This window comes from Sorex araneus, chromosome 1 (assembly GCF_027595985.1).
Source record: "Sorex araneus isolate mSorAra2 chromosome 1, mSorAra2.pri, whole genome shotgun sequence".
NCBI lineage: Eukaryota > Metazoa > Chordata > Mammalia > Eulipotyphla > Soricidae > Sorex > Sorex araneus.
Window position 1 is genome coordinate 198504447 of NC_073302.1, and position 26549 is coordinate 198530995.

General features: G+C 55.8%; 1 protein-coding gene across 2 annotated transcripts in view; it reads left to right on the forward strand.

The window, feature by feature from the left end:
* The window catches only part of CSMD1 (CUB and Sushi multiple domains 1), a 980559-nt gene that overhangs the window by 941561 nt on the left and 12449 nt on the right, over positions 1–26549 (forward strand). For both annotated transcript variants that reach the window (XM_055136180.1, XM_055136183.1), the window contains exons 51-62: positions 1087–1281; positions 3588–3761; positions 7864–8037; positions 9839–10012; positions 15770–15958; positions 16910–17083; positions 18651–18833; positions 23359–23535; positions 23954–24133; positions 24886–25059; positions 25163–25336; positions 26116–26189. In XM_055136180.1, coding sequence (XP_054992155.1) covers positions 1087–1281; positions 3588–3761; positions 7864–8037; positions 9839–10012; positions 15770–15958; positions 16910–17083; positions 18651–18833; positions 23359–23535; positions 23954–24133; positions 24886–25059; positions 25163–25336; positions 26116–26189 — 2042 coding nt within the window. The remainder of the gene's footprint in view (positions 1–1086; positions 1282–3587; positions 3762–7863; positions 8038–9838; positions 10013–15769; positions 15959–16909; positions 17084–18650; positions 18834–23358; positions 23536–23953; positions 24134–24885; positions 25060–25162; positions 25337–26115; positions 26190–26549) is intronic.

Consider the following 26549-nt stretch of genomic DNA (forward strand, 5'->3'; position numbering starts at 1 on the left):
GAACTTTTATAGAAATGTTCCACATTTTTAAACTGTTGTAAGATGTTTCAAAAACATTTTCTCCTCATAGTCATACACACCCTTACACTCACACACATCACCATCACACATCACACACAGATCATTTCCACACACTCCTTACAGCCACACGCACCCTTACACACTCACACACATCACCATCACACATCATTCCTGCACACTCTTCACAGTCACATGCACCCTTACACACACTCACACACATCACCATCACACATACGCACCACACACACAGATCACACCCCCACACTGGTCACAGTCACACATTCCCTCACACACACCTGCATAACACACTCCTCATCATGCATAATCACCACCCTATTACATACACACACACACACACACACACACACAGAGGCGCGCGCGCGCATGCACACACTCATCCCAGCCCTCATCCATACCCTTACACACCCTCACCACATCCCTCTCACCCCTGTACAGACCACAGTACCCATCACAGCCACACTTCATCACACCACTTTTGCACACTCACTTTTGTGTCATGTGTGCATGTACAAACATGCATCACACTCGAACACTCACACACAAGCTCACACTTCACAAGTGCCACCAGTGTCCACTTTAAGCCAGACTTCGTGTTCTGTGCCGAGTGGAGGAAATGGCCTGACCGTGGAGGGGCGTGGCGTGGCAGGGAAGCAGGGTGCGGGCAGGCGGCTAAAACAGACGGCGGGAGGAAGGCCGTGCAGGCGGGGAGACGGCCTCGGGCCTACTGGCTCACAAGAACTGGGCTCCAGAGCACAGGCCGCTGGGGGCTTCTCCTTGGCCGTGGAAGACATGAAAGACCGTTCAGCCGATTAAAACCAGCTAAATCAGAAGTAAGTCCCCTCGCCCGGCTTCAGTCATCCTCAGGGCAGAGGGACAACCTCTGGGATCTGACTGGCCTGAGGAAGTTTCAGCTCCGTGGAGCCATGCCCAGCAGCCAGCCCTGAGGCCAGGGCAGGGTCTGTGCATGTGTGATGTGCCTGGCACTCCCCTGGCAAGCCAGGCAGGCCTCCTGGAGGTGGCTGACACAGGCTCTGTCTCTTGCAGCGGTCACCTGCCCGGGGATCGAGACCCAGCTCTCGGAGCACGTCACCTGGCGGCTGCTGTCGGGCGCCCTGAACGAGTATGGCGCACAGGTGGTGCTGAGCTGCAACCCCGGCTACAGCCTGGAGGGCCGCCGGCTGCTGCAGTGCCAGGCCAACGGCACGTGGAGCGTGGGAGAGGAGCGGCCGCGCTGTCGAGGTGAGCCCACCGCCCCCCTGCTGCGCTGAGACAGACGGACACCGCCGCCCTTCTCCAGCTCCAGGACGTGGGCAGGTCCAGGCAGTGCCCACACAAACCCAGGCTGGCCGAGGCCTCCAGCAGGGTCCTGACGCTGCTGTCTGTCGGCCCACCAGCCACAGCTGTCGTGAGAGCCAGCAGGATGATCTTGATCATTCTCAGGGACCAGAGAAACAGCAAAGACGGCAGGGTCTGAAACAGAGAAACAGAAATTCAAGTGGGATCCCAGCATGCCGGCAGGCTGACCCGGACACGCCTCAGATGGGAGGGTGTAGACACTGCTCTCCTGGGGAAAGGGACGGTGTAGACGGCTACTCTCCTCGGGAATGGGATGCATACAGACGGCTATTCTCCTGGGGAATGGAATGGGTGTAGACGGCTGTTCCAGTGGTTATGAGACAGTATAAATGACTCCTCTCCAGTGGGAGAGTGTAGATGGCTGTTCTCCTGGGGAATGGGACAGGTGTAGACAGCTCTTCTAGGAAATAGGACTGTGGTAATGGCTGTTCTTCTGGGGGATGGGACGGTGTAGATAGTTGTTCTCCTGGGGATTATGACGAGGTAGATGGCTATTCTCCTGGAAAATAGGGACAGGTGTTCTGGTCAGGTCCATCCAGCCACCCCTGAATCAGAGGGCCTCTGCTGCCCACAGCCCCCGTGCATTGCTACAGAGAGCCCACGCCAAGGACACGGGCAGGACCAGGGTAGATTGGGCCTGTGGCGGCAGCTCTGGGTCTGGGCCCTCCTGCTGAGCCTGCCCTTGTGTTGGGCAACTGGGCGTCTGGTTCTTCCCTGGAGCCCTACGTAGGTCCCTACTTACCATGGAATGCACCAGGCTGGCCTGCACTGGACACCTCAAGGGTCCCTCCTGCCCTCCCTATCTGCCCTTCCCCGGGAGGCTGGTGGGAGGCCCCAGCGTGGCGGAAGAAGGGTCAGGAGTGGTGGTCTTCTGCCCCCACAGGCTCACACAGCCAGTGTCCTTCACCTCAGTGTCCTCGGGGGCTTAGAGTCAGCCGTGCCATCTTGGGGTGGGTCCCCGCAGGCTCTCTGGGACTCCCCCGCCCAAAGCCTGAAGTCATGTTCAGGCTGGCCCTATACTCAGTAGCTGGCCGGGGCAGACCAGGGCCCGTGTGAGGCAGATGTCCCTGTCAGGGGCCTGACAGGCACGCTGGGCAGGGGCCAGAGCAGGGGCCACCCTCCTGGTCCATCCACCTGGTCAGCCTGCTCCTGTGTGTGAGAGAGTTTGTGTGTGAGTGTGATGTGTGCATGTGATGTGTGCATATGTATATGAAAGTGTGTGAGTGTGCATCCATATATGTGTGTTTATGTGTGTGAGTTGAGAGTATTTGAGTATTTGAGTGTTAGTGTAACTATATGAGTGTGTGTGAGAATAGGTGAGTGTGAGTGAGTGTGTGAGCGAGAATGTATGACTATGTGAGTATGAGTGTGTGAGTGTGAGAGTGAGTGAAAGTATGTCCGTGTGAGAATGTGACTATGAGTCAGTGTGGGGTAAGAATATGTGAGTGTGTCAGTGAGTGTGAGAGTGTGAGTATGAGAGTATATGTGTGAGAGTCTGTGATATGTGAGTGAGAGGATACCTGAGTGTGACAGTGTGAGAGTGAGTGAGCACATGTGAGAATACACGTGTGAGTCTGTGAGTGAGCATGTGAGAGCATGTGACGATGTGAGTGAACGTGTGTGAGAATATGTATGTCAGTGTTAAAGTGTAAGAGCATGTGCGAGAGCATGTGACTATGTGAGTGTGTGAGAGTGTGAGTGAGCACTGGTGAGAGCATGTGACTATATGACTGTGTGAGTATGTGAATGTGAGAGTATCTGAGTGAGCACATGTGAGAGTGTGTGACTATGTGAGTGTGTGAGTGTGAGAGTGAGCACGTGTGAGAGCATGTGACTATGTGACTATGTGAGTGTCTGAATATGTGAGTGTGAGAGTGAGCACGTGTGAGAGCATGTGACTATGTGAGTGTGCGAGTGTGCGTCATCCTCTGTGGCTGTATTTCCCTCAGACCTGAGGGCAGAGGCAGGAGGGCAGGTGGGGAGGGTGCTAGAAGCCCTGGAGTCTGGGTGCCTGGGGAGGGCTGAGGAGGGAAGGGCAGGTGGGTGAAGCACAGAGTCCAGGCATCGTGTGAGGACAGCCGAGAGGGGCGAGTAGTGGCTGTGGTCCCGGGCGATGCCGCACATGCCCTCCTGGGCACTGAATGGGCTCCCTGAGCGGGTCGGGACTCTGACCTTCTCTCTCCTTCCAGTCATCTCCTGCGGCCGCCTCTCCTCCCCACCCAACGGCAACAAGATTGGGACCCTGACGGTGTTCGGGGCCACAGCCATCTTCACCTGCAACACGGGCTACACGCTGGTGGGCTCCCACGTGCGCCAGTGCCTGGCCAACGGGCTGTGGGGCGGCTCTGAGACTCGCTGCCTGGGTGAGTGCCCTGGGCCCCCCCACCCCTCCCCACCACTGACCCGCCCTCACCTCCTAAGGGCTTCAGGCCTGAACCCAGACGCAACCGGGCCTGAGGGGATGCGTCCTCTCCAAAGCCCTGGTCAGACGCTGGGAAGTGACCCCAGGGGACACACGGGAGCCGCCTCTAATGGGGACTCGATGTCCGGGAGGGAGGAGGAGCTTTATAGGCACAGCCCCGCCTGGGTTGGGCAGGGGGCCCAAGAGGCCAGGCCAGCGTCTGGGGCCTGGACAGTGAGTCTAGCCTTGGAGACAGCTCACAGGGAGGAAGACGAGGAGGGGCCAAGAGCTCTTCCAGGAAACACGGTCGGAGAGTTCTGCAGTGAGCCGCTCTCCGCGCCTCGAAACCAGCTGGTGAGACACGGGGAAGGCGGTGAGCAGACGGAGTCGGCTAGTGCCACATGGAATCCTCGGAGTTGCTCGTGGCCCTGTGGCAGCCTGTGGCAGGGGGCAGGCGCCAGGGCCTGGAGCTGTTGTGTGGCAGTGAGGACAGAAGGGGTGGGCCCACAGACAGGAGACCCAGGTGACAGCTCAACCTAACCCGGGCAGAGGAGAAGCTTCCAGAGAGCAGACATCGTGCCTAGATGGACCAGACGGCGCCGTCTGCTGCAGCCCTGGGCTGGTGCCGTCTGCTGCCGCCGCCGCCGTCTGCTGGTGCCAATTGCTAATGACTGACTGTGTGTTGGGCACTTTAGGCTTTGTTTGGGTGTGTATGTGTGGTTTTTTTTTTTTTGAGTGTGGGGCCACACCCGGCAGTGCTCGGGACTTCCTCCTGGCCCTATGCTCAGGAATCACTCCTGGCGGGGCTCGGGGAGTGATCCTTTAGTTTAAGGATCTAACAGGCAGGACGAGTCCCCGTGTGCTCCGTGGAGATGCTCTCAGGGAGAGAAGGGCAGAAATAGAGCAGGTCCTCTCAGCAGCCTCTTCTGCCAAGAAGACTCGCTACTGCCACTCTGAGGTTGCAGCATGCCTGGGCACGGGGATCCAGAACCCTGGCGAAGGAAGGCATCTATCAAGACTCAGAGTTTCCAGTGGAGCTGAGTGTCCCTCTGGAGGACTTGCTCCGAGGCAGTGGGCAGCGTGGGTGAGGAGTCTGCGGACATCGCAGGGTGTTCAGAATCAGATCGCCGGAGGAAGAGGAAAGGCGTTTGCAGAGCAGATCATCACACCAGCGCCGTGCGGGTGGGAGCCTGGTAGCGAGCACTGAAGAGCTTCGGCGGCTTCACACAAGTCTCAGTCAGCTTGTTCCTTTGGGGAGGGTCTGAAGTATTCTCAGAACCAGTGTCCCTGCATTGTAGTGGGGGGATGCACAGGCTTCACTGGGGTCCCTCTGGAGTCACCTTGTGGACAGAAGGTGACATGGGTATGGGGGGCAGATGCCTGGGGGGAGAAGCCTCGGGGTAGCACCGTGCTGCATGCAAGGAGGAAAACCAGAGAGGATGGATGAGCCTCCACTGGGGGTGACATATCACAGACAAGCGTAGGGACTGACGTGAAATGTTACTCAAGATCTAAAAAGGAAAAACACACAGGAAGCCTTTCCGTGTCGGAGGCCTCCTCGGTGAGTGATGATGGCCAGCAGAGTGCCAGGCTCAGCTCGCCAAAGGGTCACTGTCCCAGAGCTGGGGATGTTCCTTTGTGTAACTGGACAGTCGCGCAGGTGAGTGTTGGAGTCATTGCCTGAAAAATTTGCAATCGAGACAGGGGTGAAGAATGCCAGGCCCCTTGCAAGCAGAGGCTGGTCCAATCTCACAATCAGAGGGGAAGGCTGCATGTGAAGGTAGCCCACACTGAATGACAGGGGTCACCCGGCCGTGCGTGGCTGTCCGTCTCTCCATCAACTGCCAAGGACCACCTTTCATGATTCGAATCCCCCAGGCTGGTAAACTCAGCTCGAAGTACACAGACCGCACCTCCAGCCTACAGGAACCTTCTCCTCACCCCCGGGGTCATTGGCTGCTATTTCACCCTGTGGGGTCCAGCAAAGCACCCGAGAGTATGCTGTTCGCCTGAGGTCCAGATCTCCTGTCTTGGGACTGTACTGGGTTTCTCATGCCCTTTGCACACCCCCTTCAACTTCCCAGCACACAGCTGTTCCTGCAGGGGCAGAGGCGAGAGCTCCAGGTGAAGAGCTTCTCTCTTGTCTTCTTGCTGGGCTTGGAAGTGAGTCTGCTGGGATGCACTTGTTTGAGTGAAGCCATGAGCAAGTGGAATCTCTGTGAAACACAGAGTGTCATGCTGGCGTTTGCCAGATGGCACCGTCCAAAGGAATATACTTCAACCATTTTCCTCATTGCTTTTCAGAGAATTAAATCATATTCCTCAAATGCCTTGTACTTTGTGGCAGTGCCACGTAAAAATGTTAATCAAGCAGCTGGTGATGATAATGCGACTGCTGCAGAGAACAGAAGGCTCTGGAGCAGGGCAGGCCCCCACCCCTCACAGAGAGGCCCGGACGGCCATCGGGAGGGAGAGCTCCACACACAGAAGCATTCTGTGCCCAGCGTGTGCAGGCTGAGAGGACGTGGCAGTTCTCTTTCAGAAATAAATGATCTAAGCAGTGAGGACGATCATCCAAGTCTGTGCAACAAAACTCAGAGATAGCATGCATGCTTATGTGGGATGTGGTGTGTGCGTGAGCAGGTGCATATGTGTGTGTGTGCGTGTGAGGGTGTGAAGCTCTGTAAGAATTAACATGAGCACTCTGCACATGTATGTATGTATGTGTACATGTTGAGTATAGGATTTTGCGTTTGTGAGAGTATGTGTGTGAATGTTGAGATTATGATTGTGTTTTCTTGTGTGACCATGTTTGTACATATGTGAAAATTGAGATATGATTGTGTTTATGTGTGAGAATATGGGTATGTGTGTTGAGTTTATGATTATATGTTCACTCGAGTGTGTGTGTGCATGTTGTATGTGTGCAATAGCCACACCTAGGAGAGGGGTTCCCCTCAATGGCAGCCAATGTTTACACAAAGTTTTGGCCAATGTGAGTGGCCTAATCCAGGTGCATGAGCAGGGGTATAGCCCAGGTATGTGACACAGGCATGGCCCAAGTTTGTGAACACAGGTGCAGCCTAGGTGTGTGAGCACAGGTACAGCTCAGGTGTGTATTCCCAGGGAAGCCCAGGTGTTGTGAGCACAGGTATAGTTAATATGTGTGAACACAGGTACAGCCCAGGTGTGTGACACAGATAGAGCCCAGATGTATGTGAGCACAGGTATAGCCTAGGTGTGTGAGCACAGGACAGCCCACGTGTGTGAGCACAGGACAGCCCAGGTATGTGAACACAGGTATAGCCCAGGTGTGTGATGCTGGTATAGCCCAGGTATGTGAGCACAGGACAGCCCAGGTGTGTGAGCACAGGACAGCCCAGGTGCGTGAACACAGGTATAGCCCAGGTGTGTGATGCTGGTATAGCCCAAGTATGTGAGCACAGGACAGCCCAGGTGTGTGAGCACAGGACAGCCCAGGTATGTGAGCAAGGACAGCCCAGGTGTGTGAGCACAGGACAGCCCAGGTGTGTGTGCACTGGTGCAGTCCAGTGTGGGCCTAGGTGAGCCCTGTGGAGATGCTGAGTTGAGGTTCCATCTGTAACAGCACCTGTTCACTTGAGTCTCAGCTGTTGGACATGGTTCCGGTAGCCCAATAGTGCGGGCCCTGCTGTCCTCCAAGATTCTCTTGTCTCCCAGAGACCTGCCCACCTGGTGCAGCGGACCCAGTCTGGGTGCCACGGAGCAAACACACCAATATACAATTGCCACCTTTCCCATGTGCCTGGTTCCCGTTGGACCATAAACGGGAACAAACGAGAAAACAAAACAACTTCACCCAACAGGCAGCCTGGGCCAGACTTGAGGTGGGCGTGCTGCAGCCACAGCCTGCTTGCCCTGGGGCCACGTCATCTGCGTTCCTGTGACCCCCGTCCCCCTCCTTGGCTACTCCAGGGCAGAGCACCAGGGCCCACACATGTTGTCTGTCATTCAGCAGTGGGCTACTCAGTGGGCGCCTGGCTGTGGGACTACTGACCATGTGTTCCTGTGGCTCTGCCCTGCAGCCGGCCACTGCGGCTCTCCTGACCCCATCGTGAACGGCCACATCAGCGGGGACGGCTTCAGCTACCGGGACACAGTGGTGTACCAGTGCAACCCCGGCTTCCGCCTGGTGGGCACCTCCGTCAGGATCTGTTTGCAAGACCACAAGTGGTCCGGACAGACGCCCGTGTGTGTCCGTGAGTACCTCTGGGTGCTGGTTCTGTGGTTCGGGTGACCCTACGCACTCATTATGTGCTGGCTCCATGCCTTCTGTCTTCTGCTTCTGTGGCCGGTTCCATGACCATCTGTCTGCTGTTCCATTGCCTTTGTGTCCCTGTCCCTGAGTCTGTCTGAGTTCTGGTCCCTTCACCCAGGTCTGTCCATAAGTACTGCAGTTTTGCTTGTTCTGTGCCCTGCGTGTGTCTGTGAATACCGTATGTCTGTCTGTTCCATGGCCTATGTGTGTGTCTTTGAGTGCCATATGTCTTCTTGTTCTGTGTTTGTGTTCATGAGTATCGCATATCTGCTTGTTCCACAGTCTTATGTATATCAGGAGTACCATATGGCTGCTGGTCCCATCGCCTGTGTACGTGTCTATGAGTACCATATGGTTGCTGGTTCCATGGCCCGTGTGTGTCCATGGGTACTGTGTGTCTGCTCATTCCGTGGCCTGCACATGTCCATGGGTATTGTGTGTCTGCTCATTCTGTATCCCTGAGCCCTACCTGGGTGCTGGCTTTGTGGCCCTGGGGCCCATCATCTTCCCCGTGGCTTCTCTGTTGGGAGTCCTCACCTAGGCTTGGCCATCTCTAGAGGAAACATGGAAAACTTGGGTTCACCTGTGCCCCCTCTTTGTCCCTCGCATCCTGCCCCCCAAGGCCTCCAGACTCACCCTCCTCCAAGCGTCGTCCCGGCTGCCCAGCCATGGCTCTCACAGAGCACTGCCCAACCCCTTCACTGCAAAGGCAGGGGGACCTGGCCTCAGGGAGGCCCAAGGCCGGGGGAGAGGGGACAATGTCCAGCCCCCGTCACTGTGGCTTGTGTCTGTCTGCTCTCAAGAACGCAGGATCTGTCCAGCCTTGTCTCACGGGAGAGGGAGACTGCAGCTGCTGTTCCTCCTCACCCTGACGTGGGCTTTGTTTCCCCGAGAATCTCCCAGCCGGGGGAGGGGTCAGAACAGTGCTCGGCTGGGGAAGGAGCTCAGGCCTGGGCTTGCCTGAGAGCAGCAGCGGCTGACGGCTTGAGGAGAGGGGTGTTGGCTCTGCTGACCGCCATGTCCTTGGGACAGCAAGGGAGACGGTCTCTGATGTCCTGATTATGGGCAGGACCGGAGGACAGTTCCCTGCATCTCTGGGGAGGATGTCTGCAGCCGTCTGAACCAGTCTGTGTGTGTAACGGTTTGGCTGATTTCATGATGCTTGAATTGCTGTTGGGATCATACACGCATACACGCACACACATGCACACACACAAACATGCACACACATGTACATGCACATGCATACACGCACATGCACACACACATATGCACAAATGCATGTAGGTGCACACATACATGCACACACATGTGCACACATTCACATGTGCACACATACATACACACAGATGCACACGTGCATGTAGGTGCACACATGCACACATACACACACACATGCATATGCTCACACAAATGCGCGCACACACACATGCACACTACAGCCTGGATCCTTCTGCCCGCTGCAAGGGAGATGTGGGTGTGCCACAAGGAGAGTGTCCCTATGACTGGGACTGGGGGCTCAGCCTCCTGGAGTGCAGCTTCCTACGCCAGCAGCCTGGGGCCCCGCCAAGCTCTGAGTAGGAGAAAAGTGCTCCTGTGAGCACTGACTGCTGCCCACAGCGGGGCTCCGGGCTCTGCCCTGTGTCACCTGTTCCCTGCCCTGTGCCAGTCTGGCATCTGTGGAGCCTGTCAGGGAGGGCGGCCTCGCCTGGTTGGCTGACGCACCCTGTCCCCCCCTCCAGCCATCACCTGCGGCCACCCCGGGAACCCCGCCCGGGGCCTCACCAACGGCTCCGAGTTCAACCTGAACGACGTGGTGAACTTCACCTGCACGGCCGGCTACCTGCTACAGGGCGCGGCCAGGGCCCAGTGCCGCAGCAGCGGGCAGTGGAGCAGCCCTCTGCCCACCTGCCGAGGTAGGAGAAGCTTCTGGAGAGGGCTGGGTGGGGGGGTGATGGTGCGTGCAGGCCTGCCTGCGTGAGGCCACAGGTGTGCAGGTGTGGCACCGACTCATCTTCTCTTTATTTCTTCTTTCGGCATTTGTTCATTCATTCATTCACTAATTTATGCGTTTATTCAAGTGTCATTTATTCATTTTTCATTCCTGTCATGATTCATTTCTCTGTTATACTTTCTATTAACTTCTGGGAGTTATTTCATCTTTTTTGTTATACTTACGTGTATTTCCCCATCGGTGTAAAGCACTGGAAGGTGTGAGGGATACGGCTTTCGCCATGATGTAAGGTCCCCTCCGTCTCCCCAGCTGAGCCCTGTCCCACCTTTGATCACTGTCCCCTCCCCTCTTTCCACCAGTTCCCCGCTTCCCCTCCTCCTCGCCGCCCGAGTCTGGGTCCTGTGTTGCCCTGCCCTCGGCCAGTCTGCTCTCTGTGGAGATCCTCAGTGGTAGGGGTGACCGCCGGCTTCCTCCCCGGACTCAGGTCCCTGTGCAGGGACACCCCAAGTCTGTTCTCTTTGTCTTCTCTACTGCAGAGTAGGACTCCCAGGGTCTGGGGATGGAGCTCTTGATTCTGGGTTCGAGCTGCTGGTAACCAGGTCGCTGTGAGCACCAGGGTGCGAATACCTCGGCCAATACAGGTTCCCTGTGCTCAGAGACCTGGGGGTGGCATTGCAGAATCCCTATATGGCTGGGCCTCAGCTTTTAAATCAGTTGCTTAAAATTCTCATAGATATCTAGGTTGAAACAAGTGATTTTTCAGAAAATGCTCTTTTGTGTTTTTTTTTGTGTGTGTGCTTCTCGGTGTTTTAGCTCCGACTATCAAAGTTTCCACTCCAATGACTTTCTACTGGAATAGCTGTTGTGGCAGGGGCTAAGTCAGACTGAGGAGGGTAAACACTCTGGTTTTGTTTCTGTGGAAGTAATGTGGTGCCAGAGTCAGAGTCTTCTGGAATTCTTTGCGCTGGTACCCCACGCCTCCACCCCCTGTGTTCCCAAGAGAGCTATCTTCAAAGGAGACAAGAATATTTGATGATCCCTCTGGTGAGACTGAGTGCAGGAATGTGGGCCTGAGCAGGTCTGTGTCGTGGTGTCTGCCGTCTGCTCGAACCCCAGGGAGAGCTCCAGAAGCTTCCAGGGCACAGACCTGGGAGAGCAGTGCCTGTGAGCCCAGCCATGTCCCCGCCCAGCACAGGGAAGGCCCGTCCTACAGGACGATGCAGAGAAGCCACAGATGTGGACAGCAAGTCCTCCCTGGCAAACAGTAGCCCCTGGTTTGAACACACATCATGCAAACCGGGAAGACCCCCCACACACGTCCTCCAGCCAAACTCAAACTTTTCCTCCTCCTCCTCCATTGGCCCTCTCTGGGCATTTATCCTGAAAGCTAAAGACACGCGATGCTCGGATGGAAATGACTTGCCCTGCGTGGGCTGTGACGCAGGGTGGCATTGGATAGAGGCACAGCTGGCACAGCTGCTGTCAGAGGCATGCCACGATCCAGAACAAACTGAACAGCTGGACCTGTCCTGGCAGTCAGGCCGCACTTTGATGAGTTTACATCAGCGACTGGCAAACAGGCTTCCTTTCTCCACCCCTGCTTGCAGCCCCTCCGGGTGGGGGCCAGGGAGGGGCGAGGCCTCTGGTGGAGTCTGGGGCTTCAAACCCCAGCTGAGTGCACATGGGCATGGGGTCTGATGTTCATCATCATCATCATTATCTCATTGATCGTCAGTTTTCTCGAGAGGTCTCAGTAATGTCTCCATTTGTCCTAGCCCTGAGATTTTAGCAGCCTCTCTTTACTCGTTCTTCCCAATGATGCCGCATTGGAGGCTCTTTCAGGGTCAGGGGAATGAGATCCATCATTGTTACTGGTTTTGGCATTTGAATATGCCACAGGGAGCTTGCCAGGCTCTCCCACGTGGGCAGGAAACTCTCGGTAGCTTGCCAGGTTCTCCGAGAGGAGAACTAGGCTATAAGCTTCCAGGAGCTTGGTTTTATAGTCTCTGGATATTGGCCATTGATGGGGTTACATGGCGCCGGGGGCAGTTTCTGGGTGTGCCCACCTAGCTACTGGAAAGTGGGGGTTCTGGGCAGAAGAGTCCCAGTCCCGTTCTGAGCAGGCTTGGAGATCTCAGTCCTGGGTCCCGCACATTTGGGTTCCTCTGCTGGTTCCTTCATGTATCAGGCTTATCCGAATGTGTGGAAAGGGGCCTTGAGCATGGCTGTGGTTGGGCTCGGGAGGTCTTCGGCTGCCGGGCCTCTGCTTGGGGTGGGGAAGGAAACTCAACCCACCCCCTCCGAGGGGCCCCGGTGAAGACAGCCAGGCACAGGGGCAAGAGATTTTGCCTGACATTGGCCACTTTAATTCAGTCAACACAGGGTGTGCTGCTTTCTGTGTATTTCCTACTTACCCGATTTCACTGTTTCCCCGTTTCTGGTTGAACAAATCAACCATTTTATAATTCCACGTTTTACTCTGAGGCCCCTGTGGGTTCCACCGTAATTGTTTGGAATAACACAGACCGCAGGCACGCTGTACCCCCTGGCACCCTGTAGACCTAGTGACAAGGCAGAGGACAGGGCCGTGGGCATTGCCTCAGCGTCCTCACTGCCCCAGGCAACACAGCTCCTGCTCAGCCTCCTCTGGAGACCCAGTCCACTGCCGTCCCTGTACTCTGTCACCTCACCACAAGGATCCAGGAACCAGGCCCAGCTCCCTTGGGCCCTGGATTCTGCATTTATCCACCCTGGGTGTGCAACCTTCCTGCTTGGGACTGCTCAGTGGCCCGTGGGTGGTCAGCCTGCAGGGCATATGCCCGCTGAGAGTCCCTGTCTGATGTTGGGACTACTGGGCTTCGTTTTTTACCCCACACTCTGGCAGTGCTCAGGGACACTCCTGGCTCTGTGCTCAGGGCTCACTCCTGGCTTTGTGCTCAGGGCTGACTCCTGGCTCTGTGCTAAGAACTGACTCCTGGCTCTGTGCTCAGGGCTGATTCCTGGCTCTGTGCTCAGGGATCACTCTTAGGGGGCTCGGGAGACCTTTTGGGGTGTCTGGGATCAAAGCAGGCAGAGGCCCTCTCTGCTGGACGATCTCTCTGGCCCCACACAAGCCATCTGCTGCAGATGTGCCTGACTCTGCAGACCATGATAGTCTGGGGAGGGGGCTGGGGGAGCCATTGGACATCCCTGATTGTGATCGTAAAGCTTAGTAGGGAAGTATTTCCTGAGGGAAAGAAAGGCCCGTCCATCTAGAAACCCACCTGGATCTCAGGAGGGAGGGGGCCATAGCTTTACAGGAGGGGATAGAGCCCGTGTCATTGTGGCCCCCAGCCTTACCGTGGACGGGAGGGTCTCTGGGAGGAAGTCCCACCTCCTCTGAGCCGTGCGCTGGCACTGGTGCAGCCGTAGGTGAGCCTCTGCATTCTCACTGATCTCAGCAATGTGCCCACGAGCAGAATTCCGCCAGGAACCGGGACGCATTCGATTGAATCCTGGGAAGGGGCTTAACTCACCGTGGACACGAAGGGCCTGGGCAGGGGCCCCGTGACGCCCATGGAGGCGAGTAGTTTCAGCCGAGGTCGGAGAGAGCACGGCACCCGGAGTCTGCAGGGAGGAGCCAGGCTCCAAGTCCCGCAGGACCTCCACTGCCGGACTAACTGAGAGGGATAGCAGCAAGAGGACAGGGTCACTCCATCCTGGCCTGTGGGTGCGGTGTCTCTCCCTCTACTCCCCCTCCCCGGCCGGGCTCCGGTCCCGCTGTCTGTCCCCCTCCCCAGCAGCCCGCAAAGACAGATGACCGGGAGCTCTCTGGGCACACGGAATCCGGGGCACATCTGGCCTGCCACCTCGGGCCCTGGGACAGGCTCTGCAGAGGGACTCAGCCATTCTGCCGCTGGGGACAGAAAGAGTTGGCGGTCTCGTCTGCATGGGGGCGAGGGCGGCTCCCTGCTCGGGGACTCGGGTCTTCCCTCCGGGAGATTCCCGGGTGTCGAGGGCCTGAGTCAGGGCCTCTCAGCTTGCACGAGTGACCGAGCAGGACAGCAGGGTGGGGGAGACGGGCTTCTCCGCCCCTCGCAGCCCGAACCCTTCTGCCTCTGTGAATTCACGTGCGTTTGGTGGGGCCTGCCCCCACATCAGTCTCGCCCACTTTGGGAAAATCCAGGGCTCTTTGAAAAGGCACCAGCCGAGCCTCCCAGCACTCAAGGGGCCCTTTGTGGCTCCCCACTCGGCCCCACACTTCCTCCTCCCGGCACGGAGAGGAATGAAAGGCCCAGATGGGCCGGGCCGGCGTGCGGGGGCCACGAGAGCCTGACGTGCCCCTTTGTGAGCCAGAAATAGCCGAAGAGGCCGCAGCTGTGGCATTCAGGGCCGGTGGGTGGCTCGAGCGCGCCCGCCCGCACCTGCTCGACCGCACTCCTTCCCCCCGGTGCTGCATTCAGACGCAGCTGATGTGCCCAGCCCGGGGCCCACGCACCCGCCCCGGGCAGCCTCCCGAGACGTTCTGTGAAGAATGTCCCCTTTATCCACATCAGACGTGGCGGAGCTGAGCCGCCCCCGTGCCTGGGCAGGAGCGTTTGTCCGGGAGCCTCTGCATGCCCGGCACGATCCGATTTGCCAGTTCAGATGTCTCCACCGAGTTCCGTTTGGCCAGTGCAGCTAGAACACCACTGGGATCCACCAGCTAGCCGAGAAGATGGGTTTTGGATTCGGCTCTGCCTGGGATCCCTCAGTGTCAGGAAAGACCCTACGGGCTCACCTGGTCTGGGTGTTGTCTGGGGCCTCTCTGGGCACTGGGTGACTTTCAAGGCCCAACAGCCCCCAGAGGCGAGCAGGTTCCTGGGAGCAGGACAACCAGCCGGGAGCCTGGCTAGGACTTGCCTTTGCTGAGTTGGTCATCAGTGACAGAGCACTGGTGTGTGAGTCCTCTGCAGTTCATCACTTGGACTTACCCAGGCCTTCTCTCTCCTCGTCCTTCACACGTGGGCGGGCCCCGCCCGAGTCTCTCCCTGCATGCTCCTTCCCCGCATTGTCCCTCAAGCTCCTGTGGGGACAGTTGGTGTTTGTTTCTGGCCTGTGAAGGCATCTGCTCTCCGGTCACGCCTGTCATAGCTGGTGGCTCCTCACCCGAGGACCCCACAGTGGCACAGGGTGGACAGAACATTCCATGTGTCAGCTCCACCTTCCACTTCCTATGACACTCCAGAGTTGCTTTTCCAAAAGAGTCACCCCCACGCGGATTCCCGAGATGTGAGGAGCTGGCCCCAGCCACAGGGTTTCTGTGAGCCTCACTCCAGTGCTCTCACTCTCTCTCTCTCCTCCCTCCCTCCCTCTGCCTCCCACTTTCCCTCTCTCTCTCCTCCCTCCCTCTCTCTCTCCCTCTCCTTCCCACTTTCCCTCCCTCTCTCTCTCCCTCCCACTTTCCCTCTCTCTCTCCTCCCTCCCTCTCTCTCTCCCTCTCCTTCCCACTTTCCCTCCCTCTCTCTCTCCTCTCTCCCTCCCCTCCCCCTCTCTCCTTCTCCCTCCCACCTTCCTTCTCTCTCCTCCCTCCTCTCTCTCTCCTCTCTCCTCTCCCTCTCCCTCCCACTTTCCCCCTCTCTCCTCTCTCTCTCCCCTCCCCCTCTCTCCCTCTCCCTCCCACTTTCTCTCCACTCTCCCCTCCCTCTCTCTCCCTCTCCCTCCCACTTTCCCTCTCTCTCTCTCTCTCCCCCTCCCCCAGTCGTGAACTGCTCGGACCCAGGCTTCGTGGAGAACGCCGTTCGCCATGGCCAGCAGAATGTCCCTGAGAACTTCGAGTATGGCACGAGCGTCATGTACCACTGCAAGAAGGGCTTTTACCTGCTGGGCTCCTCAGTGCTCACCTGCACGGCCAAGGGCCTGTGGGACCGCTCTCGCCCCAAGTGTCTGAGTAAGTGGGGCCCCGCGCTTCCTGCGGCCACGCCGCACAGTCGTCTCTTTCCACCCTTCCGACACGCTGCCTTCCATTGCCAACCACCCCTGCCAACTGTCGCTGTCTCACCACAGGCCCACCTTTCTCTGCCACCCCCTCAGCCTCTTCCCAGGAAATCTCAGTGGTGCTGCCAGAAGACCCTGGTTGATGCTTTCACAGTGTCTCATTTTGTCTTTTCATCAGTGTATAATTCTGTACTGGGCACACCAAGGACTGAGAACGCTTGTGTTTGTAGGAGTCACTGTGGCAGCCCCGCCCAGAATTCAACCGAGGCTGAGTGCCCACGAGCCCCTGTGTTGGTGTGTGTGGGTTTTAGGGGCTCTGCATTCTTCCCACTCTAACGACAGGGTCCGACTCTCAGGCCATTGCCCCACCCGTGCTGGTTCCAGGTGTCATTAACGAGAGGACTCAGCACAGGGACTGGGGTGCTGGGGGTGGGGGGTCTCTGGGTCTCTTAGCTGCTTCCCTCTGTGCACTGGCACCTTGGGCTTCCTTGGCAGCCGGGGGACAGCGAGGGCTCTTGTCTCAGCTTTGGCCCCCAGAGGGGCTGCTGCCAAGATTCCGTGGGAGCCCTGCCCCAGGTGCGGCCCAGGGCTGGGATGCGTCTCGGGGGCCAGCGAGCTGTTTCCATGCGGACAGTGTGTGTGTGGGTTAACTCTGGTTGCGACAGAACAGGCAGGAGAGCCTCTTCCCTGCCCGACACTGACCTGGGTTCCAGAATTGGCCTTTGGAGGGAGGGTTTGGGAGCAGATGATGGGTCCGAAGCGCACGACGGGAGAAAGAGCACGGGAACGTGGAGTAAAGGACGGACCGGCTTCGGGAGCGAATGAGTCCGGGCCTACGTGGGGGTTTCACCTGCACCAAGCAGTGCGGTGAGAATGTTCTTCTGCTTTTCGGTCTCTCCTTAAGGGATCTCGTGTGGGCACCCCGGGGTTCCTGCTGATGCCATCCTGACTGGGGAAGTGTTCACCTATGAGGCCGTGGTCCACTACTCGTGCAAAGGGAGCCGGAGCCTGGTAGGAAACAGCACCAGAGTCTGCCAGGAGAACAGCCACTGGAGCGGGGCTCTGCCCCACTGTGCTGGTGAGTGCCCACCGGGGTTTCAGCGCTGTGTGGGGCGGAGGTTTGAAAGGGTTATTTCCTGTTCAGCCCAAGGTGCCACTGTTACACCTCCTCCTCCTCCTCCTCGTTACACTACCGCTGCACCATTAAGATCCTCGTTATGCTAATTGCACCATCACGTACCATCGTTATCATCATGGCACTGACATCCCCGCAATCCCATTAGCATCATTAACCTGTGGCTGCGCCATCGTCTTCACAGCCAACACCATCAATACCACAGTATTGTATCCACACCGTTGCCACGACAGAGGCCTCCCATGGTCAGCACCACAATTCCTTATTATCATCACATCATCACCATCACCACCACCATTATCAGGACCGTCACCATCCAATCACCATTCACCATCACCACCAGCATCATCAGGACCAGCATCATCGGGACCATTACCATCATCACTACCACTGTCATCACCACCACTGTCCTCACCATCACTTCTTCACCACCATCACTTTCATCGCCATTCCCTTAGCCATCATCCCAATAGCATCACCAGCACATCACCAGCACCATCTTCAGATCACCACATCCATCCTCACTCGGATTCGAGTCATACTACTCGGATCATCATGGCATCACCATGCTCCCATCATCCCCGGCCTTGCCACCAGCCCCACTTTTGTGCCCCCATGGCCCCCGCCCTCCTGTCCTTGTCCTTTCCAGACCTTTACTGGCCGTCCCAGCACTCCATATTTCGCCAGCAGGGAAGGGACTTGCCTTGTGTTTGTCCATTTACTTTGAATTCCTGTGCTGTGCTTCCTTCTCAATTTTCCATGTTTTTCTTTTCTGACTCTAGAATCAATAAATATATTGGTCTTCTTTGAAAAATTGTCTTATGATACTTTTCTTGTAGGAACGAATGTGATATCAAAGCAAATATTTCTTAGATAAAACACAATGAATCAGAAGCTCTGTAATATTTAAGAAAGTGAAGCCTAGGGGCTAGAGTGATAGCACAGCAGGTAGGGCGTTTGCCTTGTACGCGGCCGACCTGGGTTCTATTCCCAGCATCCCATATGGTCCCCTGAGCACCGCCAGGGGTAATTCCTGAGTGCAGAGCCAGGAGTGACCCCTGTGCATCGCCGGGTGTTACCCAAAACAAAGCAAAAATAAATTAATTAATTAATTAATAAATTAAAAAAATAAGAAAGTGAAGACTCTTTAAATTTTTTGTGTATTTTTTCTGCATTTCCACGATACCTTAACCCAGTTCTCCTTGACTCTCTACACCTGCCTTCCAGGAAGCAGTCCTGCCTACACCATACTCAGCACTGTCTCTTTCCAATCACGTCAGTCCCTATCATGACCTTGTTTCAATAGACTGTTCTCTGTTACACAGAAACAATTTCTCAAGCATCTTCCATGTTTTGCAATTAAAGAAAATCTTTATTACAGGTTGCTGGAATGCTACAGCACTATAGCCCGTGTTCAATACAGGTTGAATTTCTTTCCGTTGTCCTTGAACACGGCAGCCGTGTCTTAAACATCTGGCCACATTGAGTCAACTGTGTTTCTATCCACCAGGAAACAACCCTGGGTTCTGCGGGGACCCCGGAACCCCGGCACATGGTTCTCGGCTTGGAGACGAGTTCAAGGTCAAGAGCCTTCTGCGCTTCTCCTGTGAGGTGGGCTACCAGCTGCGGGGCTCTGCGGAGCGGACATGCCTGCACAATGGCTCCTGGTCAGGGCTGCAACCTGCGTGTGAGGGTAAGGCTCAGCCCCCAAACCGCGGGAAGTTGGGGTAGCAAATACACACTGGTGAGGTAGCACAGTCAACACACGCAAAGCCCTTCCTTCTGGGGAAGCTTCTTCTGAGACAAAGATCTCATCCTGCTAGGAGATCTGCCCAAGGACAGAATTTCATCTAGGGATGTATTTCTCCTTTCCTTAGTCCATATACATTTAAATAGTCATCTTAGTTCTACTTCTCAATAATCTTTCTAGTCATTTTATATGGACACAGTAAGAACTATATTAAGCTTAAAGGGTGGGTCTCCTGGAGACATCTCACTATATATCCTACACTACAGCCCTCAGGCCAGATTAGTCCTTCCTAACCCCTGCAGGGTCCTTGTCCAGTCACTTCTCTTTGGGTCATGACAGAATTTGTCATGACCATGCTCTTATTATAAGTCTTATGGTACTTGGCCTCTCCCATTTCAATGCCAGGGTAGCTTAAAGCTTGCCCTGGTCCCATCTAATCCCTTCATCGGGACTCTGCCTTTGGGGTACTAGGAACTAAGGGCAACTGAGGCTTAAGTCGAGTAAATATGACAGATGCCTAGGACTAAATATTATTCAGAGTCTATTAACTCCCAAGTTATTAAAGCATAGCATTAACTGTCTTCCTGTGTCTATACAAAAAGGACATTTCTCTAAAGTAACTATGCAAAGGACATAAGGGAATGAGAAAAGAATTATTTCACTTACATATACAAAATCCAGTGTCCTTAGAAGGATCTGACCTTATTAAGTCACAGGGTCTGATTTGGAGATATGGGTGATTAACAGATAGGGGAAGCAGAGCACAGAGGAGCAGTTAAAGACAAACACAGAGGAATGCTTGTGCCTTCAAACACTGTGATGGGTGTAACCCAAGAAACCTAAGCTCCCTGAGCAAGGGAGAAAGGATGAACCAATGTTATTCTACATTGCCCATTATCAGAAATGTGTATTAAGCTTCCTGGATCTTTGTTTTCTGGTCCTGCCATCCCTCCTTGTATCTATAATCTATGTATCTGCATCTAAAGATAATACAGTACAATTGCAGCTGTACATGATCTACATCAAGCTACATAGTAGGAGAGTATATGCAAAGAAGATAGCCAAGTGTCCATGTGTGTGATGTGCACATGTCATTCCCCAGCTGCATATTTGCATGCATATGGCCCCATCCTGGCTCTGGGGTTACCTAGAGCATATATGGTATATATATATATATATGTATATATATATATGTAGATGGACTTTAGATGTGAAGATCTAGATATCTAAATATTAAGAGAATTCAAGGTAAATCTTCACAGCAAATCACCTGACACAATTGAGTGGGTGTAGGTCATAGCTTAGACCGGTTGACCCTCCCAGGTCAGTCAGAATGGCCAGTGTCCCCTGCCTCTGAGCCTGCATGGCCATCCCATTTTTACTGGTGGAAACACATCATGATTCATTGTCTTCAGTTCATTCCCTCTTGTAAAGATTTAAATATGAAAACATCTCTCCCCAAAGCAGAACTTCTGTGTTAAGTACCTCAGAGTTGGGATCGATCTCACCCATGCCCCATCTAAACCTTCCCCTAACGTACTAGGGACATTAGGGCTGACCGCGGCCCTGATCAGCCAGAGCACCTAGCAGAAATGTTGAAGGACCCAGGTGAACTGTTTCTGAGTGTGCTCCCCCATCAACTCAAAGAAGCACGTACAACCACCATGAACCAAAATACCCATCGTGGTCATGACTTGGTGACTCTCCTCTCTCAGTGCTCTCAGTGCACCCTGGTGCCAGGCTCCCGAGAGGCACAGCCAATGGGAAGTCCTGCATCAGCTAGAGGAATCATAGTCCCAACACTCATCCACAACGTGATGCAGTTACCGAGCCCGCAGAGCTCAGAGCAACACAAGCATAAGCCTTGGGTCAGAGCAGCAACTGAAATAACTGCCCCCACAGGCTGAGAGGAAAGAGTATGTGGCAGAGTCTCTCAGTATCTCATACAGCATCTTAACACACTCGGACTTCTAAAAGAATGAGGACTCTGAGAGCATAGGTTTTTTAATTTCCAATAAGGTTAGCCATGGCATCTAGTTGGTGCCCTAACCAGAATCATCTCCCCTGAATCTAATCGCCTTATGGATTTCCAGTGGGCTATTTCAATAAGCTGTAGAACGATGGAGGAGTTCACAAATTATGGAAGAAATATCTTCTTAAAAATCTTAGCAAAGAATTTATATTTCCATCGTGTTCACTCACATATTGCTCTTGTGTTGGTCTTTTAATAAAACTCACCAACATAACTTTTAAATCAATATATATTATATACCTTAGAAAGGTGCTGGAATAGAAACACTTTGTTGGTTTTAGTTTGACAATTCTTAGTTTTCTTTCGCATGAAATTGTAATTAAGTCTGACATTTTATTCAAGCAATGCAGCATGATATTGGTGCCTGTGGAAATAGCAGCCCCTTCCCACTCTGGGGCTCCTCACGGTGCTGTTTGCTGTTCACTTTGCTCAAGTTGTGCTACACCCCCAGCGGCTGGAGCAGTCCCCCGCAGTAGACCCCTTTTGCAGTTTGACATACTCAGGTTAGGACTTGAAATCTTTCAATCTACATGACTTGTACAAGAACAATTCCAGTCCAAAATTATTTGGATCAAGTTAGTATCAGTCCTAAAATGCACTCTGCTGAACAGGGCTGCTCTCGAAAACAAAGTGTGTCACAATCATTATAGTACCATCTGACTATAAATCAAGTTAAAGGGGAAAATTTTCCCAAAAGGCATTCCATGAGCCAAAGGAACTTAAAAAAAAAAAGTATACTTCTATAACTTTCAGTTAAAATAGTCTTCTACTTCTTGTAGTGAATTGAAGTCTAATTTCTTGTGCTTTGCTGATGGTCTTCTTATATGGTAAAACATTATACATTCATATAAAGACCTATTTGATACCATGTTTACAATTCACATTACAGCCCTCAGAGGATATGTGAGTTTAGACAGCCTTGGATATTATCTGTTTCTTCTTGGTCAATTTATCTTCTCTCAAATGCCAACCAGGAAGCTGCAAGTGGTGTAGGAGGAAGGGTGTGGTCTGAGCTAGGCTCCTCCTGCAGAGGGCGTGGTCTGAGCCAGGCTCCTCACATGTGGGGTGTGGTCTGAGCCAGGCTCCTCCCACTGAGGGCATGGTCTGATTCAGGCTCCTCCCACAGAGGGCGTGGTCTGAGTCAGACTTGCCTGGCTCCTCCCATGGACAGCATGGTCTGAGTCAGGCTCCTCCCATGGAGGGTGTGGACTGAGCCAGGCTCCTCCCACTGAGGGCATGGTCTGATTCAGGCTCCTCCCACAAAGGGTGTGGTCTGAGTCAGACTTGCTTGACTCCTCCCATGGAGGGCATGGTCTGAGCCAAGGCTCCTCCCATGGGGTGTGGATGAGGAGTGACCTGGTCACTCTGTGCCCAGGAGTGACCACTAGCAGTGCTCCAGGGACCATATATGGTCTTGAGGGTCTTCAGACCCAGGCCAGTGCCTTGCCCTCAATTCTGTCTCTTCTAAAACTTGCCATATTTTCTACCTTATTTTAAATGAAAATTAAAAGTGCCCTTCTTCTCAAGGCTACATCTCAGGCCAAAGCAAACAGAAAAGTTTTGGCTCATTGCTAGAAATGGTTGCCTGATGTTCTTGTTATTAGACCCGTTCCAGGGTCCTTCTTCCAGTTCTGCTGCTGGACATGATGATTTGTGGGTGGCAGAGGAGGCCCTGGAAGGACAGTATTGGTGCTGAGAATCAGGGAGGGCCACAGAGCAGATGGGATTCCTTGTTCTAGTGCCTCACCCTGAGATCCCAACAGTGGCTGAACTTTTCTCTGCCCTGTGTCCCGAAGCTCAGCACACAGGCCATGGGGCACAGATGCCAGCGCTGCCTTGCAGCACAGGTGTGCCTGTCCATAGCTCAGAGACCCTCTGGGGCATTCCCTAGTGTAGCCAGCCCTGGACGCCTGAGCAGGCCCTTCCTCTGAGCCAGCAAGGCTGGAGGCTGAAGTGCCACCTGGAGCCCAGATTTACAAACAGGCCAGAGCCATAGGACGGGGGCGAGGCATTCGCCTTCCATGCTGCCAGCCCAGGTTGGATCCCTAGCACCACACATGATTCCCGGGCCCTGCCAAGAGTGGTCCCTGGGCACAGAGCCAGGAGGAAGCCCTGGGCACAGCCCCGCGTGGCCCCAAAATGAAATTGAAAAATAAAGTTTTAAAAACAGCAGGTGCTTGGGGAGGCGGGTAGAGGGGCTCGTGGTAAGGTCCAGAGCCCCCTTAAAATCGTGGCAGCTATTTTATCTGCTCCTGTCAGTGCTCTGGACACCCAGAAGCCAGGTGTTGGCACTCCAGCTCTCAGGTAATCGTCTCATCCGTTTGAAACAGCATGTGTGCGGCCGGGAGCTCTGCCCTGTGTGGCTCCTAGATGCGGTGCCTGCCTGTCCACCACCCGCTCCCCTACTCGGGTCAGTGACTGTCCTGTCCCCCACAGCGGTGTCCTGTGGGAACCCGGGCACACCCACCAACGGCAGGATCGTGAGTAGCGACGGCACCCTCTTCTCCAGCTCCGTGGTCTACGCCTGCTGGGAGGGCTACCACACCGCAGGGCTGACCACACGCCACTGTACAGCCAACGGCACCTGGACCGGCACTGCCCCTGACTGCACGGGTGAGCCTAGCTCCCCTCGTGGGCCCCCCAGAGGGGAGAGACAAGGTGGGGTCTGCCCTACGCTCCGTGGAGCGACACTCACAGATTTCTCTCTAGGATCTTGCTCGGGATGTGCATTTTGCCAGGGTCCAAATTAGTAAATGACAAGCTGTGCCCACCATGGGCCTGCTAGAGTCTGGGGGGAGCAGGGCGTGAGCCACGGGGCTCAGGACTACAGAGCACCCTCCAACCCTGGGCTGGCACTAACATGCTCCCGGCCCAAGGGCAAGTGCAGCCCCGAGCACCCGTCCGCTCAGTGTCGAGTCCAAGGACCCTTCAGACCCAGTGACCAGCAGTGCAGGAACGAGGCGCGAGGCACAGCTGGCAGGATTCAAGCTGTGATCCTTCTGTGTCTCTCTGTCTGGCATCCACTGCACAGTCATCAGCTGTGGGGACCCGGGAGGCCTGGCCAATGGCCTCCAGTTCGGGACTGACTTCACCTTCAACAAGACTGTGAGTTACCAGTGCAACCCCGGCTTCCTGATGGAGCCCGCTGGCGCCCCCGCGCTCCGCTGCACCAAAGACGGGACCTGGAACCACAGCAAGCCCCGCTGCAGAGGTGAGGCTGGGCTGGGCTGCGGCTGCGGGGGGGAGGGGTGTAGGAGGGAGGGGGTGGCTTGGAACACAGCACAGAGCACTCATGCTCATGCTCCTGGTCTCCGCCTCAGGGGCAGGAAGAGGCGTCTCGGGAAGGGCAGAGTCAGGGCAGGGCTCAGAACACAGGGGGATGTTGGGCGCCTGGGCATGGTGCCCAGGGCAGTGGACAGGCCCAGCTGTGAACGAGCTCAGAGGTGGGGCTGGGGGGGAGCCTGATCCTCAAGTCCCACCCACGCAAGGGAGAGGCTGGGGCACCATCGGGGCGGCGATGGGGAGAGCGGGGCCAGCTGGGGGCTCTGTGAAATGGGTTCCAGGAACAGCCCGAGTGAGCCATGCAGGGAGGGGAGAAAGGGAGGGGCTGGGCGGAGAGCAGGGGCCACATGGCGGACCCTCCTGGGCACGCAGAGGGCAGGGGAGCTGGGTGGGCACATCTGGGGCCTGCTGAAGGTCACACCTTTGGAAGCTCGGTCAGCAGGGGGGTCCTGAGCCTCTGGGTCGCCTGAAACCGACACCGCTGCTCGTAAGGGAGGAAGCTCGGGGGAGCCTGGGGTGGGCCAGGCTGCCAGCTGCGGCTGAGGAGGCATTGGCCGCTGACCCCGGGGAGGGCCCCTGGAAGCCACAGTGCTGGGTGGGCCCGTGTGATGGGCCCCACCCAGGCTGGCTCAGGGGTGCGGGCGCAGGGACCCTCTCCGACACCCCTGTCCTTGGATGCAGCCGTGCTGTGCGGGCCGCCCCCCGCCGTCTCCCAGGGCACCGTGGAGGGCACTGACTTCCGCTGGGGCGCCAGCATCAGCTACCGCTGCGTGCCCGGCTTCCAGCTGTCCCATGCGGCCATCCTGTCCTGCGAGGGCCACGGTGTGTGGCGCGGGGACCCCCCGCAGTGCCTGCGTGAGTACCTGCGTGCCTCGGCCGCCGCAGCCCTGCCCGGGGTGGGGGATGCGGGGGCTCACAGGGGGCTGCCCGTGCTGACCCCATTCTCCCGTCCTCTCAGCTGTGTTCTGCGGAGACCCCGGCACCCCCAGCGAGGGTCGGCTCAGCGGGGCCACGTTCACCTACAGGTCCGAGGTGTCCTTCCAGTGCAAGGCCCCCTTCCTGCTGGTGGGCTCCGCCCGGAGGATCTGCCAGGCCGACGGCACCTGGAGCGGCGTGCAGCCCGCCTGCATCGGTAGGTGCCAGAGGGCCTGGGCTGCCAGGCCCTGCCTGCACAGGGCTCTCCCTCCCGCCCGCAGTGGGCACTGAAGGCCAGCAGGGGTGGGCACTGAGGGACAGTGGGGTTTGGATGCTAGGACCAGTGGGGTGTGGGCACTGAGGGTCAGCAGGTGTGGACACGGAGTGTCACGCACAGTAAGATGCCCTGTGAGAAGTTTCCTTTCACTGCAAGCGAGGTTTCTTTACAAGGCTCTGGTCTGCCTCCCGCTAGCCACTGGGCACAGCCAGTGTAGTCCTCTTGCCCTTGATTCTCCCATGTCTGTCCCCAGGGGCCCACCTTGGGTACCAGTTTCAAAGCATGAAATTTATTTCTCATCTGGAAGTCTGGAACAAAATTAACTCGTGAAACTTGGAATAATAATATCACGAATGACCAGATGATGACCGTAAATTGAATCCTTAAAAATCTGAAGCTCCTAATAGATAATTATTGGAGATAGTATATCATTAACCACATGGCGAGCCAGGGCAGCGGGAGGAAATTAGACCCAGCTCTGGGAAAGAGTGTGCTTGTTCTGATACAGGAACTAGCAGACGGAGCGATTTGGAGACCGATAAAGCACCAAAGACCAAATCCGACGACGTCTGGAGGAAGATGGAAATGGCAGTTTCCTTTCATCTTTCCCTTTCAGCAGAGCCCCTGCACGTCTGTCAACAGGCCTCAGCTCTGGCCGACCGCTCAAGGCAGGCGCTGGTGTTCCCGCACTAACTAACCCCTCTTTCCCTCCCCTGCAGATCCCGCTCACAACGCCTGCCCGGACCCGGGAACCCCACACTTTGGGATACAGAACAGCTCGAGGGGCTATGAGGTCAGTGGTTAGGTGGTACCTGGGGTCGGGGCCTGGCCTGGCCAGCTTCTGGGCCTGTCGCCATCCTCCCGGCTCAGTTGGGGTTTCTGGGATATGTCACCCGCGGGCTGGGTTGACACAGCCGCCACGGGCAGCACCCAGTCCTCTCGGGGCTCAGGGAAGCCCACAGTGAGCAGGCCCTGAGCAGGCCTACAGCGCCAGACCCAGGTCGTAGAGCAGCAAGAGCCGCTGCCTGGCCCATGCCCTGTGCCTGTAAGGAATGTTAGGGTGCGCCACATAAGGGGTCCAGCACAGGGACACGCAGGGGTGGGACAGCAAGGGACATGCAGGAATTAGACTGCACAGGGACAAGCAGAGGTG